At 42.5% G+C, this 17,358-nt stretch overlaps 1 protein-coding gene across 1 annotated transcript in view; it reads left to right on the top strand.

The window, feature by feature from the left end:
* The window catches only part of LOC147208390 (bifunctional heparan sulfate N-deacetylase/N-sulfotransferase 1-like), a 52,192-nt gene that overhangs the window by 22,188 nt on the left and 12,646 nt on the right, over positions 1-17,358 (top strand). Inside the window, exon 2 of the mRNA XM_086134210.1 lies at positions 15,468-16,424. Within this exon, the coding sequence (XP_085990336.1) occupies positions 15,879-16,424 (546 nt within the window). The 5' untranslated portion in view covers positions 15,468-15,878. The remainder of the gene's footprint in view (positions 1-15,467; positions 16,425-17,358) is intronic.

Here is a 17,358-nt window from a genome sequence, read left to right as displayed (position 1 = left end):
TATGGGGTCCAATGTCGAAACAAAAATCACAGATACACAACAAAGGTGTATTGCAACAATATGTCCTTATTATTTTTAATAAAATCAAATCTACAGTCACCTACATCAGGGGGACCCGTTACACCGATCATGATCAACCAGACGTTTGCCAAGGGCTTGTCAGTCGATCCCATGGCATTAACTAATTCACAAGCCCTCCCAGTTTTATACTATTGATGTATTTGTACAGTATAAAAAAATAAAGACTTCCACTCATAATAGATGTCTGTCGACGTCAGCCGGTCATCACCATCCATTATGAAATTTGTCATTTGATGTACAGGGCAGCCAGTCATATGTACACCTGTCAAATACGTCAACACACATGCGTATACAATGGCGTTAACTATCAAACTTGCAAGTTGCAGTATTAGCCTCCAATTTGTTCTGGCTATTCTAAACTTAATAAAAAGTATAAAATATGATTAGAGGACCCAGTAACCCAAGCGTATCAATACAGAGTGGGAGGCGTCCCCCCCCCCCCCCCTCCCCGCCCATTGTTGTTTTCTCGATGCGTTCTTTAAACAACAAAGCGTATGAGGGAAAAGTGGTTCGGATTGCACGACTGTCCGTGTTTTATGTTATGTGTTGGGTTTATTATTTTACTTTATTTTAACTGTTTTGTTAAGCGCTTTGTTACAGCTGCCGCTGTTGTGAAAGCGCTATATAAATCAGGATGTATTGTATTGTACTGCATCTTCCAGTGTACTTTGGCTACACCAAAGAGAGGAAATATGGAGCGGCATTTCCGGGCCGTTGATTAAAAACGAAGTCCCAGCAGGTACTGTTCTCCACCATGACTAGTTGGAAGTGTGTTTGTTGCTCGCCATCAGCACCTTCAGTCCTGACTGTGCACCCTTGGCTGATTCCATTCAGTACAAGTCATCAGCATCAAGTAAGGACAAAAATGTGTCCTAGTTGTATTGTGCAGTTTGGGTTAATGCAGTTATGCAAGCTACACCAGCATACCTGTATATTTTTTTTGTGTTTCAAGAAGCGAGCTTGTACTTCGTTTTACTTTGCTTTATTTGCAATGAGCACACAATTTTAAGATGGCATTCAACAACAATGTATCTGTACTCTCCTTCTTCTTCATTGCCGTTCTTCTTTCTATGTTCTCTGATCTAGATACTCCTCGCCACCTGCTGGTTTTCTCTCTCTCTCTATTTTTTATTGACTGTAGATCATTTTGACTTGGTCATTTTATAAGTAGCTCGCATGCTGAAAACGTGGGTGTCTCTGCTCTAAAGAGTTTGGGAATTATAAACGACAACAATCAACATTTATTTTGCAAGACAATGTGAATTGGTTCGAGATGCTTAAATAATTGAAATGTATCTCTGAATTATAATGGAATTTAGGGGTTGATAATAGTGCAAATAAATTGACCTTTTTGATCAATGTCTTATGAATGTTGTTACTGAATTAAGGAACATGGCTTGTCATATCATTAGGTAGCCATTTTTATAAATGATGAATGGCCCATTAGACATTTATACACCGCAAAAGGATGAAAAGAAAGTTGCATTTTTTAAAGAATCGTCAAGCCCCACATTTGCATTCATTGCAATCCATTGCTTGCTTTTGTTGTCCTTTTTTTTTTTGTTACTATATTGATAAATTATTCCTCCGTTCAGTTTAGAAAGGCTGTAATCTGAGCTGAAAAGGAATTTCGTGTGGAGGGAGAAAAAAAAAGCCCAAATGCCCATATTTAGTCATTTTTCTCCCTTGGCAGCAAGCGAGCTTTGACAGGCAGCCACCCTTTTTTCTATGCATCGCACCCACCTGTGTTGGCTCTCTTTCACCACTTCTTCATCCCTCCTTTTGCTCAATACAGTTCATCTTTTCATCCCATTGAGGCTCCCGCTTTCTTTCCACGTCTCAGCATTTTTTTTTGTTTTTGTTACATCCCTCAGGTCCTCCCCCCATTCTATTATTTTTCTTCTCTTCAGCCACTCCCCCCGTCATCCCATTTTCTTAATCCGGCTAACATCCCCATGCTTCCTTCCCTAGAGTCTCCATTGCTGTCTCCCAGCATAAGAGATCAGGGAGCGGGCTGTTGTAACAAGTTGTTGAATAATGTAAGCACAGGGCCATAGGCCAGGGTTTCAGTTAACCCTTTGTCAGTTAACCCTTTGATCTCTGATCACACAGCGGGTGAGGTGGACAGACAAATGACGAGCTCAACAGCAGGAGCAGACAGCCCAAAGGCCTTTTCTGCTTCCGTCGACAGCATCCAACCTTCGCCTAAACTCGGACCCCCCACCCCCCTTGCTTTCTTTATCATGGCCTTTGTGAGCGGCATCACATTGACATCCTTACCCTTGTTATTCCTAACATTGATGTATAATTAAACGGGTCAAAAAGGCGATGCTTAATAATTAATTGTGGAGCAAAAATGTCATTGCATCCTTAACCTTATCATACTATTCCCTAGTATTTTTACTCAATAGTGGGATTAAAGATTTACTACTTTGCTTTTCTTTCTGGCCATCCACTTGTGTTAGTGCTGATTCACTGTGGCACCCGGTGCTCTTCTGGCACTGAGGAGCTCTGCTACATCTGCTACTCCCGACCGTTTGCATTAAGTCTGCAGAAGCAGTTGATTTGAGCTTGTGTTGCCAATTGAAGTTTTCAGTCAACAACAACAAAAAAAATAAATCATAGCCTGCTCACCAGATCTAATTAACCCTTGCCAATCGATACAGACTTTGCTATCCTTAAGTGCTTCTACTTGGTTTTAGAGCCCTATATCCCAAGGCTATGGTGTATAGGTCTGCGGAACTGATTGGATGCTTCCCTTTAGGCCATAGGTGTCAAACTCAGGTCCTGGAGGGCCGCTGTCCTGCATGTTTTCCAAGTCTCCCTGCTGCAACATGCCTGATTCAAATGAACAGGTTCAATATCAGGCTTCCGCAGAGCTTGCTGATGATCTGATCATTTGAATCAGGTGTGTTGCAACGGGGAGACTTGGAAAACATGCAGGACAGCGGCCCTCCAGGACCTGAGTTTGACACCTATGCTTTAGGCGACGGCTAGCAGGGGCAATGGGGAGATCTTGGTATGGGTGTAGACGGAGTGGGTGTTTATGGCTGGATAATCTCACTACCTCCTACCCCCACTTCCGCAACCACACCTGTCAAACCAAGGGGAGCACCAAGTTGGCACCCATGATGTGTGTGGAAGAGTGCGTGTGTGTCGGACTCTATTGATTGTCTGTTGTGAGAGCGCTGTAAAATGTTAGTGTGCTCAGCAAATGTCTGTAGAGCCCCATCAAGTGTGAAATGTTCCAATGGGTTTATGGTGACGGCGCACAGCACAACCGACGTCGGCAGCTGTCGGCCTGTTGTGAATGAGTGACGCAAGACTGTGTTCAGATTTTACACGGCTAACACTTTTTGGATTGTGTTTGGGCTTGTAGCCCACCACTGACATGCCTGCACACAGTCATACTGTGAATCAAGGGTGTGGAGCCGAAGGGGCACATGTTTGGTTGATCTTTTCAAAGAACTGTTGATACAGCTTGAATCAGTTGTTGTTGCCACTTGTGCTGGAGATATATTACTTTTGTCAAATTTGGATTTGGTGTCTACTGCATGTCCCATTTTACAGTGTTTTGCCATCAAGATAACTGCATGTGCCATATGCGTATCGCAAAGACGTGCGAAACATTTATATCCCGTCCAATAAGAGAACTGGTGCCATTATTGCCACTAAATAACATTAATACATAGAGATATGGATAAAATAAAATAGGTTATTCACAATTAATTAGATAAGAATGCATTTGGCCTGCATATTTTGACACATGAAGATGCATTGCTTTCATTCGATGCTAAAAATATAATTTCTTGAGGAATGTTAAATAAATACAGGCACACGTCTACTTGGACAGTTTTATTTATGTACAGTATATTCTAACAAGAAATGTACTACAGTGAAACTCCTCTACAACGAAACCTAAATGGGTTTAAATACCCCTAGTGTGAAAAAATCTTTATGCATTAACACCATTCCCACTTTCCTGCCCCCATACAATGAAAAAAAACCCTGTTGCGTTACAGTGTATACGAAATATTTTTCTCTGCTCTTGCCTCGCGACGAGATTCACTACAATGAAGTCTAATCCAACAGCGGCCTCTATTGCTTTGTTCGGAAACGGCAACAGCAACCACCACACTGGTTTACATATGGTAGTCCAGGAAGTATTTGTTCTTGTTAGTTGCAGACACAGCAAGAACTTTGCATTGCTAAAATGGCTACAAAACTGACCTTTGGATGTCAAGCAGCTAAGACAAGAAGACCTCTGATGCTGGAAGAGAGGGAAAACGTGAGACGAGACACAAACCTGTGCAAATGAGCGTACTGAAGTATAAAATGCACCATCTGGACAAAATTATCAAACACATCTTTATTCAGTTACCAGTAATTATGCAAGTAAGGATTTCGACTAGACCCTCTGCATTTTATGTCTTTGACTCAGGTTTTATTATCGACCATCCCATCATTCCAGGTTTCTAAAGGTTTAACCTTTTGGGGTGGGGGGCTTGCATTTGCGGAAATATGTAACAGTATGGGGATCTTGATAGCAATTATCATTTGGTCACAGTTTTTTCCCCTTTTCAGACAATCAATCTATTTATTTTTGAACGCTGTGAATTTACAGCTCTGGAAAATAAGAGACCCAAAAAAAAACCCACTAGGCCCTAGTATATTGAGCATCTCACTATCAATATATCAATTAAATTACAGTATTTAAATTTGGAATTTGAAAATTATGTTGTATAGAATAAAACAAATGTTCATTTGACTCTTACCACACATGGACAGAATAGGTAGAAATGTCAGAGAAACTGATTTTGCAGTAGATGCTGTATGCAGTATGCTTGAATGTTCATCAACAGGCTACAACCTTCTTCAATTGGTCTGCTTGCTATCAAGTACTCTTGCTCAGAATGTCATTGTCTTTGAAGAAAGTGAGTTTGCATTAGAGTTGGTGTTTTCTGGGTGAAACATGCTGTGTTTTGGATTAGGGGAAAAAAATATATCTGCAGCCTGCAGCAGACTTTTTCCACAGGCTCTGTCAAATGCTGGGGGTTTATAGTGGGACTTCATCGTTTGGGATAATGTTCAGAGTTCAGCTTGCATTTCGTGTGATGGCCAAAAGGCCTCGCTTTGGTCTCGTTGCCCTTTAGAGTCTACTTTGGTTTCCAATTTGCCCCACATGCCTTCTGGCAAACACTAAAAAAGATGTCATGTCAATTTTCACCAGCACACTTCTTTTTGCCACACCTACTGGTGAGTCAGCCATGCAGTTTTTTTTTTTTCGTGTGGGGGTAGGGGGTGCATTAAAATACAATACAATACAATACATCCTGATAACCACTATGATCATTGTGGTCACGATAATCAACCGTATACTGCATGACATGAAACAGTATCTTGTACTCATACCACACTTCAAAAAGTTACATAGGCCTCATAATGGTCTTGACATTTCTTTACAGAGATGTCACATTTTATAGATGCCCTTCTCTGATTATCATTTGACCATTTTACACCTCGTGGCTGGTATTAAAACATCCAAACCTGGGATGTTTGATACCACTTCTTTCAGATTGATAACAGTACGAGTATTCACTCTTTGAGTACTTAGTGATACTAAGTACTGATACCTCTCATACTTTTGATCTATAACATTTCATTTTTCACATTGACAAAAAAAATTGTGAACAAATACCTTTCTCTCTGACATAGATGATGATTTTGCCGAGTCAAACTGCCACAGTATGATGCTAACTACTGCCAAAGAGGATTTACCGGTACTCAATGTCAGAATATTATTATTATTATTTGCCTGAACTATCGGTGGCTGGTAACTTCAGCCTCCGAGAATATCCAATACCTTAAAGTATAGACAGATACCAATGCCTGTTATCAATACTCACCCATACCTAATCTTAACCATTCTGATAAGGATCACATTTTGCAGAACTCATGTGTGCACACATACGTAACAAGATTTTGTCCATGAATCAGATGCTGCATTCCAGTTAAAAATAATAAGACTGAATTGGAATGTTGGGACTAAAATTTATGTTATAGTGGAATTTCTGATATGGAGTTTTACACACAGTTGCTGTTATTCAAAATAAGAAGCACTGAAACTCATTGGCTTTAAATTCAAAATCCCCAAAGGGCTGTGTGTGACCGTGATATTACATTGATCTCGGAATCAACATTTTATAATTGGCTGCAGTACAAATTTTGACTCGTACTGGGATCTGTGTTTGGAATTAAATGATTAAATTGCACCCTTTGTTGCATTCAGATTAAGCTTGCAAGTGCAAACAAGCTAACAAGTAACTTTTTATCCAATCACAGTTGTCTGGTTGTGGTAAACTATGTTCAGACTAAGAGTGGGCCGTCAAAGCAATTATCGGACCTCTAATTTATGTGGAATTGATGTGTTAAAGAAGTTGAGTTCAAATCACTCAGAGAAATTCTTACCAAAAAAAAAGTCAATCATGTGTTTATGACTAGTTCATTCATGCCATTTGGTCTCAATTTCAGATTTTCTGTGAAAAGTTCAAATATGTTAGCGTGTGTTAGTGTTAGTATGTGCATTATTTGTCCCCATTTAGTTTCTACCACTACAGCAAAGTGGACACACGTCAAGTGTATATAGTTTACATAAACCCTGCTTCAAACCATTTTTCTCTCTCTCTTTCTCTCTCTCTCTCTCTCCCTGATTGCTTTGAAAACAGGCTGGTAATTATGAGCACATTTTAAAGAAACATCCTATCTGTTTGGTTTCAGAGGCATAAATATGGGCAGCACAACAAGAATCTCATCTCCTGTGTCAGCTCTTCCACCGCAACGTGATATTCTCATGGGAATGCTTTTCTCCTGTGCAAATCGGTCAGATCAGTGTGGGCCGCTTCTTATCTGAACACGAGGTGGAGCGGGGATGAGGGAGGCATGTTTCCCCACTAAGGAATAATACCAGAAGTCTCCTGGGCGGACGATGAAATCTCATCATCATTTTGTGATGAGGTACGGTACTTATTGCTCATACAGTCCAAAATGCTTCCCTACATTTCCTCCTTACTCTATTCCGTTTTGATTGCCTAGATTAGTCACTTATGTGCAAGCCATAGTTGTGCTCCAGCATGTCTCGGGACTCAATTATTAGTTGAGCTTTCATTTATCTGCGGCCATCACAAGGTCTTGGTTTTTGATAGCATTGCCGTTTCATGTCAGCTCAGCAAATCTGTTTTGCTGTTGTGCCGCAGGTGTTAAAGTCGTGATAAAATGGTTCTGTGGGGATTTGGAAAATTGTCTCTTAGCTGGGTTGACTTTTGATTGGATTGGGAAAACCTTGCAGGGCAATGCCACACTTATAAGGACTGCCTATATCTACTTGCTCCTTTCACCCACCTACCCCAGTCACTGGCACATGACTTGCCTTTTCCACCATCTGTAGGACTTTCTCCTTTGAGTGATGTTTCTTGTCCACATGGTAAGAACCATTAAAAACCCCGGGCCCCAGTGGACATATTGTGCCGGTCGCTATGCTCGCACTTTGTCCTTCGCCAGCATCATGTGTTGACAGTGGATAAACAATGGGAACAAACAGTCACTCCCACCAGCATCGATCTAACTCCCTCACTGCCGCCTGCTTTTTTTTGCCAACAAACACCACGCTGATTCCACCGACACAAAATTTATATGAAAGCCCCCCGCCCCCCGTGCCCTCTCCCCCCTTTTGTACCACAACTGACAAAAATGATAAATGACCCACCACTTCCTCCTCCTGCACTCAGCTCTCTGTGCGTTGGCTGTCCGAGCCACTGCAAGCCTATTTCTCCCTTCAGGAAATCGCGACAGTGTGTGCTCCATGCCTTAAAAGTGTACATTTTATTCTTTGCAGTAAGGTGAGGCGGCAGGTGGCTGGCAAATTGATTGCTCGTGGCCCGCCCTTTAATTTCCTCACGTAAACGTGTCATTGGTGTCAATTCAACCATGGAAGACCATCCGTATGCATGACTCCCAACTTTCAGTCGACGAGGACTGTTAATTGTTTTCTAATGGTGCGCAAAATAAGGTCCCCCTCTCCTGTGGTCTTTCTGCACTGCGGTGCCACTCAGAAGATTAAATCAAACCGCACCGCATCCAAAGTGGGGTCAATTATTTCTCCTTCGCCTTCAGTCTGTTCTCTTGTTTTGTATCTGATGAATTTGTCCTCCGTGTAATCACGCGGATAAAATGGCAGATAATTTTGACATGACAGTTGGTAATTGGGATCAGTTGCCATCTGTATTTGATAATGACTTGGCTGTTCATTTCTGCTCTTAAGCAGCTCTCGACTGCGATTGCTTCTCCTAATGCCGCCATGCTATACAGATGTCCTCTATTTTCCAATCGGTTGCTAATGTTTTACTCTTACAGATCTCATCTCTGTATGCCTGTGATTGCAGCACATCATCTCTATAAATAGACTGCGGTTTGCCAGATGATGGCGGGGGGCTGGGGGGGGGGGGGGGGTGCTATGTGTGTGTGATATGTTTTATTAATTGTATAGAGGTGATCAAGGCTATTGATGACTGTGTTTGGCTTCCTCTCGCCGCTCTCCTCCCACACCCAGAGGAGTAATACCGCTGAGAAATGTCTTCATTTCACCTCTCGGCTCCACCATTCGCTAATAACCCCTACCGCGCTAGCTCTACCTCTCCGCAGTGTTCCCATCACCCCTGAAAGCTCATCCACTCAGCTTTTCTCACTGTGAGGTAATCCATTTTACACTTGCGCTCCCCAGATCCTCCCAACCATATAGCTTCTGCTTGAGCTTGCCGGTCTAAGGTAGCGTGAATGATTGTGAGATAAGCGGTTTTGTTTTCATCTTGGCACTGATTATCACCACGCAGTGAAATTCTGAATATGCCATGATAGCAGTGTCTGTATGGTCTTTTTGTTTTGGCTGTTTTTTGCATTGATGGAATCTGACAGGATTTAATCCAATATTCGTTGAGGATGAGCACCACCTTTTCAGAAAACATTTTCCTGTCTTGCCTAGTTTTTCCATGATCGCTCATAGAAAATGGTTAAGATGCGTAGGGCAAAGTGGTCTGAAAGTGTATTCAGTTTAGTCAGTTAATTCCTGCTATGGCATAAGATGAATTGCTGCAAAAGAAGCTGCGGTGTAAATATTTGCAGCTCAACTGAAGCGACTGACTTGTGCATTCAGTTTGTCAAACCGGTGTGGGAAGCTGGAGTGGGACTTTGGCGCAGTGTTCCATGCTGTTTCGCAGCCCTAAGCCTTTAATCACAGCAGTCTCAATGAATGCACAAAATGGACTGCACCTTTCAGATTGATTCGATATTGATGAATGACAGGGCTGTCTGACATAAAAAAGCAAGGGAGTCCTCTGACAGTAACCTTTTAAAAACCAAAAATAAATTAGGAGCATGTTTGTTGCTGCATATGTGCTTAAAATGGATCCCTTCAACGAAAGAGTATCATGGATGGTCCTGCACCTCACTGGACGGCCCTCGTCATATAATATCGCCTCATTTTACAGTTTCCTCTAATTCTCTGCATGCTAATCCTGTCAAAGCAACCCATGCAATTACACACCTGGCATACACACATTTGTCCCCGTTTACAACGTCGCGATTAACAGGATTACAAATTGCGGTTTACATGATTCCGAATTATTTAACCTAAACCCAAGCGCATTTGCAACTGATGTCATTTTTGTCCCCATGTTTGTCCATTATGCACTATCTATTCAGGAAGACTTGCAAACTACACTGAACACAAATATGAACACAACACTTTTGTTGTTACTCACATTTTTTTATGAGCTGGATTCACAGAGCTCAACATTTTTCTACATACACAAAAGGCAATCTGTTGATCCACTCCTCTTCAATGGCTATGCGAAGTTGCTGGATATTGGCAGGAACTGGAACATCCGGTCATATTCGCCAATCCAGAGCCTCCCAAACATGGAGAGAGATTTGTCACAAAATCATTCACACAAACATATTTGGGAAATTCACATTTTTCAGATCCACAAATATATACGAAATGAAATGTACACGCAACGTGCGAGCACTTATTCGGGTTGGCCGATTTTGGTTCTTCTATTCAATTCCTGTTGAATGTCTCTCTTCTTTCATTTCATTTCCTGAACTTTTGCTTGTTTGTGAACTTATCTATGAGTTACTCAAGGGTCTCTTTTGAACCAGTGTATTCATTTTTTACAAGAGAGCTTTATTTTTGACATCCCCAAGACAATACAACAATGCAACAGTTACTTAAAGCATGCCACTGAATTTTAGATCGACATTTGTATGTTGAGTCACCGTTATAGTTCCAGTTTAACTTGTTGGCACTAAACATAATTATCCGATTCTGACTTGCCGTCCAAATCCGCATCAATTTTGAGTCAGCTGCTCAGTGACAGGACGTCAGACAATGCAAAGGGTGACCGCCACCATCACGGGGTCTCGGTGGAGGAGATCTGCAGGAAGGGGCCAACACACATCCAGAGTTGCCACTGTGACCTGTGCGTGCGCGGTGGTAAGCGAAATTCAGCACTGACATTTTAAAATCGCAACGATTCCGGGAGAATGTTAGTCCTGGTTCCACTCGATTCCTGCTTCTCAATGCCAAACCATACTTATCATATATAGATATTGAATTCCGCCTATGAATTGTTGAAACAAGCTTGAGGGAGTCAAATTATGGTCGGATATTGTTTCTCGACATGTCTTAAATAAACACGCAATAGAAGATCAGATAGAGGCTCGTCTATTTCGTTTTCTATTTCCAATTTTTAAACAAGAAATAGAAGATGACTCATTCCCGTTCAATGGCGACAACACTGCCTTCTCGCAGATGTAGGAGGGATGAGAGAGAGAGAGAGAGAGAGAGAGACTCTTGAATCAGGGTAACATTATCTCTCAAGAATGAATGCGCGTCCCCGGTCATCCACTAAGCAACACTGAACTATCCGCACACAATTGAATATTTTCTAATAATATCTCCAACTGATTCAGGGTGTCCCCCGCCTACTGCCCGAAGACGGCTGGGATAGGCTCCAGCACCCCCCGCGACCCTAGTGAGGATCAAGCGGTTCGGAAAATGGATGGATGGATGGATAATATCTCATGATAAAGGGCAGTCCAGTGGTTCGCGCATCGACCTCACAGTACAGAGGTCCTGGGTTCGATCCCGGCTCCGGCCTTCCTGTGTGGAGTTTGCATGTTCTCCCTGGGCCTGCGTGAGTTTTCTCCGGGTACTCCGGTTTCCTCCCACATTCCCAAAACATGCATGGCAGGCTGATTGAACACTCAAAACTGTCCCTTGGTGTCAGTGTGAGCACGGATGGTTGTTCGTCTATGTGTGCCCTGCGATTGGCTGGCGATTGGCAGGCAGGTGTACCCCACCTGCTACCCGAAGATGGCTGGGATAGGCTCCAGCAACCCCCGCGACCCTTGTGAGGATGGAGCGGTTCAGAAAATGGATGGATGGATCTCGTGATAAATGCTCACACAACATCAACAAATAAATCGTGCATATATTTGTGGAACTGAAAAACGTGAAAATCGCCCGTACATTTTTGGATCTCAAAAATACATGCGAATGTTACGCATTTATTTGTGGGGCGCAAAAGCACATGAAAATCACAAATATACATATTTGTATAGTTTTGAGACAATCTCTCTCCATACATCTCGCCAGGGCCACCTTCGTCGTATCATCCGCCCTTGGGCTAACCATCAAATATAGGCCCCACTCAGCCCAGGCAAGCCCATTGATACAGGTGAGCCTGCATATCATCCAGCCCTATAAAGTCACGTTGGTAGATGCGTGCCAACAATTGCTCAGGATAGCAGAACTAAGTGACCTCGACACTAGCCTGTCCTGTTCACTACCACCACCCAATTCGCCATGCCTCTGAATGCGACGTAACCCCAGCGTTGCCATGGAAAACGGGGCGAGTAAACACACCACGACAGTTCATTTATTTGTCTGTCAGCAGCAGGGCAGTGGATTTGGTCGGGTTTGCCTGGTTAGAGCAGGAAGCAAACGGGCAATTTTGATTCATTGGATTTTAGAGGTCAAGAAATCCTTTTGATATTTTGTTAAACACCATTCACCAACTACCCTGACAGTGCATGATGGTATTAATGCACTGATTTCCTCTCAAGGCCTGACGTACTTGGCCTTATTGACACATTAACAGAAGTGCAACGGCAGTGTCGGGATGGGTGAGTTGGGGGTGGGGTGGTAGACTTTGTATGCCCGAACCGAGCGTCGTTTCCTCTTTGTTACGGCTGAGGACCAGTCCCCATCTCCCTGTTCCTCATCACTTTTCATTAATCTTGCCGTGTACCTCTTGCCTACTTCCTTCCCATGAGATAGAGGGAGCAGGTTTGAGCGGCCTCCTTGTCTGAGTTGATGCCATTTGTCTCTCCTCTCTGCTATCACCTGCTTCTTTTTGATCCAACATTTCCTTCTGTCACCAATGTGTTTTCACATAGTCATTCATAGTCATCTTTTTTTTTAGAACAAAAAATGTTGGCTTGCTGTTGCGCATTATCGCCCATCTGCCTCTTTGTGCGTGACATAAGACGGTGACTGACTTTGGCAGCCTGAAACACTGGTCTCTCTGCTCCTTTTGGCTTCTCTTTAGTAGGGCTGCTGGAAAAAAAAACGTGATATAGATGCTGACTATAACGATATTTAACATTTACCAAAAGAAACAACATTTTTATTATCGAATGAAAAAAGTCGTTTTTTTCATGCGGTAAGATAAGCAAGTTCAATGTGTTCTTTGCTCATTAATTGTCATTTCCCTTGAGATTAGGTGGCGATGCACATTTCCATTTTTATCTGACAGCTCAACTTCAGATAAAAGCTTACTGTTGTAAAAGAAAATGCCTTTGCGATACGCATACTGCATTGGCCATTATGGCAATATTGATATTTTTTCTGTGCAGCCCCACTCTTTGGCTTACGGGTATAGCTGCTAGCAAGCATGACATGTTCATGCTGTCCCGCATTCTTTCTCTACATTGTTGCATCTATTTTCTTGCTAGAGTGAGGGGCATACATTTGTTTGGTATTTTCCTCACCAGAAGTAATCAGATTAAATAAATGGAGGCATTTCATTTGCATTTGACATTCTTCTGTTCTTTGAGTGCGATCATCCCCGCTGAATTTCACATACTACGGTTTAGCATTTTGCTTCACATGGCTTTACCTTTACCCCACTCTCTACGGCTAGCTTTGGGCCATCATGGTCTGAAGGTCAATGTCCCTAGACGAATATCAACACTGTGACTTGGGAAAGATGTGTTTGTGTGTTCCAACTCTGTGTATCTCGTGTCTGCTCTACCGGCCCAGCATACCCTTTCTCTGCAATTGTTAGCCATGTATTCCATGTTGCTCATTAACACGAAAATAATGAGTTGGGCACCTTGACATATGATCAAAGACTGCCATGCTGCTGCGCATGATATTTCATGAAGAGATTTCTCAACATGAAGTGCATTGTTGCAAAGTTCCTGTTGTCGGGCTGGATGAAATCCCAGGTTGTTCAATAAATACTGCAAATACAAACACATGATGACACAGCCGCCTGGATTGAGCAGTTATAGCAAACCCTCACACATACAGCGCACAGTGAAAATACTACAGCTGAAATAATGTTCAAGTTCTTATTTCCTAGCAAAGAAAACCTATTCGTTTCACTGCATAGGCCCATTTAGGCTCGATGGAATTTTCTTTGCATCGAAACCTACTTTGTTTTTCATGTTGCATACGTCTCTTTTTGCTCATTGTGACGGAAAAGTGGTTAGGACTGCATGACTGTCCGTGTTTTATGTTATGCGTTGTGTTTATTATTTTACTTTATGTTAACTGTTTTGTTAAGCGCTTTGTTACAGCTGCCGCTGTTGTGAAAGCCCTATATAAATCAGCATGTATTATTGTATTGTATAAATATTTTAACTTTGAAAAGGATTCTGGGAACGTATTGCCCTGTGATGCGGTTACATGAAAGAAGTTGTTTTGTCTATCTAAAAAAGAAAAAGAAATCCAGAACTTCTGTTCAGGTATTCAACCGCCTCAAGGCAACACCTTTGTCAAATCAGAATTCTGCTTTGATGTTTTAGTTTTGTTTTTTGGGGGGTCAACCGTTGAAGCAACCAATTGGAAGAGGGTATGTACATTTTGGAGAAGAAAATGATTTGTTATGGAGGGATAATCAAAAATGAACACAATTTGGCTTCATTTGACTGGCAGAAACAAGATCCTGGTTTCTGGTAAGAAAGAGTCTTTAAACGTTGGAGAGTCTCTCTGATTGAGACCAATTTTGAATAATTTAAAGTAGTCATGTGTACAACGCACTGATTTTATCTGCTTTTATGGTACTCATTTTGTGGACGTTATTGTGTAGAAACTTGGACCCAACCTGGCGTGGGGAGGTGTGCTTGCACTTGCGGAGAGATGCAGACCTGATGTTGATCTTTGCTGCAAGGCTTGAGGGAGAAAAGTCCATGTCTTTTGACCTTGATCACTTTTAATGGAAACTGTGCTGGCTCCATTTCCCATACCCAATAGGCTGTGTAAAACGATAGTTATCTTTATAGAATTCTGTTATCATCTGTGGGGTGTTTTGCTCCACTCGGTCTTGGAAAAATCAATGCATTGATTGTAGCTGATGGGCCATCATTGTGAGTGTTTTGCTGTGTTGGGTGTCTGCTGTAATGCTTTTAACGTGAACCAAATTTTAAATTAAGCTCTTCCCAAACAATAATGGTTTTATCAAATCAATTCTGTGGATTTGCTGGTGACTGTTAATATTGTATTTTTTGTTCAAATGATGACCTTGTGGTTTGTTGTAAGGTGTCCTTGAGTGTTTTGAAAGGCGCTAATAAATAAAATGTATTATTATTATTATTATTATTGTTTTTTTTGTTTGTTTTTTCAGTGTGTTTGTGATTTCCCATTGTGGTACATTATTAAAGTAATGATGCCCAGTCTTATTTCTCCAACAGACCTTTAAATAGGGAATTATTTTTTCGGTCATGTACAGTTTGAACCGCCCTCCAGTCTTTGTTGCCACTCACACTCTGCATATGAATTATGTGAAGCCTGCACTTTGGTAGGAGTTTGCCTTCGTGTTCATGGGATTGGGTGTTTGCGTAGGGGGAATTGGCAGCTCTTTGCTTTTGTGTAGGTGAGCACAAGAGTACTGTGGAATGAACCTTTGGCGTGCAGGCACAGGCAGTGCAAACTTCTCCCACAAACTGTTAAACCCAAACAAAAAAAGGATGCCAAGTCATTATTTTTATAAAAGGTCAAACTGTGCTGGATGGTTTACGTTTGTTTTTTTGGTCTTGTTTTGCAGATATTCTGCTGCCAGGATGACGTCGTTTGTCTCATGAGATCGTTCTCCAATCAAGAATATTAATCAAAACGTAGCCAGGACATGGTTGGGAAGCTGGCATGATGAGCAGGTGATGGAGTCTTCCATCATTTTCACCTGCCACTGACTCCTCCTGTCAGCTTTCCCTCAGAGGCAGAAGTGTGTACCTGCGATCCAAGGCCTTCCACTTCTCTGCCATGGTGACATAAGCAGCCTTGCAATATGAGGGAGAGTCACCGTGAAACCATCTCATTTCTTTCTCCAGTAGCTGCTGCAGCTGCCACTTCGACACTTTCTGTGGTTTCTTCCAAAAAAGACTGATTTTTCGTTCGTGAACAGTCACAGCTCGCCGTTTTCAACCCTCCCGTGGGGGGAGCGGTGTGGCGAGAGACGATGCTGGGATGCGTGTCTCGCCTCCGTCGGCTGGTCCGTCTCCTCCCTCTGCAGATGTCCCTCCTCCTCCTGTTTCTCTTCTGCACCGTCAGCGTCTTCATCTCGGCCTACTTCCTTTATGGCGTCAAGCGGGAGCTAGAGCCATCAGCGGTGGGCCTGTCAGGGGCAGAGGGTGCCTCGGCTGACTCGGATGACCTGAGGGTCACGCCGTCTCGGCTTTTACCGCTGCGTAGCGTCTCAGGAGGCCCCGGAGTGGATCCTGCCGGGGCCAGGACAGATCCTGTTGTTCTGGTCTTTGTGGAAAGTCAATATTCTCAACTAGGCCAGGAGATTGTGGCCATTTTGGAGTCTGGCCGGTTCCAGTACCGGACTGAGATATCGCCTGGGAAAGGGGACATGCCAACTTTGACGGACAAGGAAAGAGGACGTTTCACACTGGTGATTTATGAGAACATTCTCAAGTACGTTAACCTGGACGCGTGGAATCGAGAGCTGCTGGATAAGTACTGTGTGGAATATGGAGTGGGCATCATTGGCTTCTTCAAGGTTAGGACATTAACACCACAGTCTCTCTACCTCCTTCCCCATGCTTCCCCCCAGCTTTAACTCGCACCTCCTGCCTTGTCCATCTGGCTGTGCCATTTTAAAGAAGCAGATGGGATTCATGGGGCTGGAAAAATCTGCTTGGTTCACGATCACTTAGTCCCCTTTTTCATGTTTGGCTTATCACTCTTTATTCGAAGGTCTGGCACCTCTCTCTCTCTCTCTCTCTCTCTCTCGCCATTCTTACTTTGTTATACTTTACTCCTAAAATGTAGTTCAATCACTAGCATGCTGCTGCATTGTCTGCGAGTGTCAAAGTGATACCGCATGTTCAGCACATGGTCAACACAACAAAAAGGCCCTTCGCATTGATATGTCGTGGACTAAAACTTTTTTTTTCCTTTAGTGAGTTGTTCAAAATATTAGCAACCTTGGTCGTTGATTTTGTACATTTTATTTTCGAAATCTATTGAAAGAATTTTGCATTGCGGAATGGAAAATATTCAACCGTTTTTTCAGTTCCATGACATATCATGTTCCTGCTTAGATAATGTGAAAAGTTGTGAAGACATGCTGAAGCGTTTCTCACTGTCAGGATTTTTATTTTATTCAAAGCGTATAGTACAATTATATACCCTTTCCTGTCAACAAAATGCCAATGAATATTTAATGTATTAATAATATTTTGACTCAGCAATGAAACTGAGCAAAAGCACCTACTCACTAAAACCCATTCGCTCTGGATATATATATCTGCGTTAGTAAAGTAGTAGAACAGATGATGGTTCATCTCAAAACGCAAAAGCACAAAAGTGAAAGTTTGCGGCCAAAGCAATAGAGATGTGAGCGACCTTGAGAATGGGAATTTTCGGAGAGGAATGTTTCAATGAATAAGCGCTGAACCCCTCTGTCTTTGAATGTTAAAGGGCACAGCAGG

The sequence above is a fragment of the Hippocampus guttulatus genome, chromosome 2, assembly GCF_054856545.1.
Source record: "Hippocampus guttulatus isolate MCC_2025c chromosome 2, RoL_Hgut_1.0, whole genome shotgun sequence".
NCBI lineage: Eukaryota > Metazoa > Chordata > Actinopteri > Syngnathiformes > Syngnathidae > Hippocampus > Hippocampus guttulatus.
The sequence above is the reverse complement of the archived record's forward strand: the minus strand, read 5'-3'. Positions and strand labels throughout refer to the sequence as shown.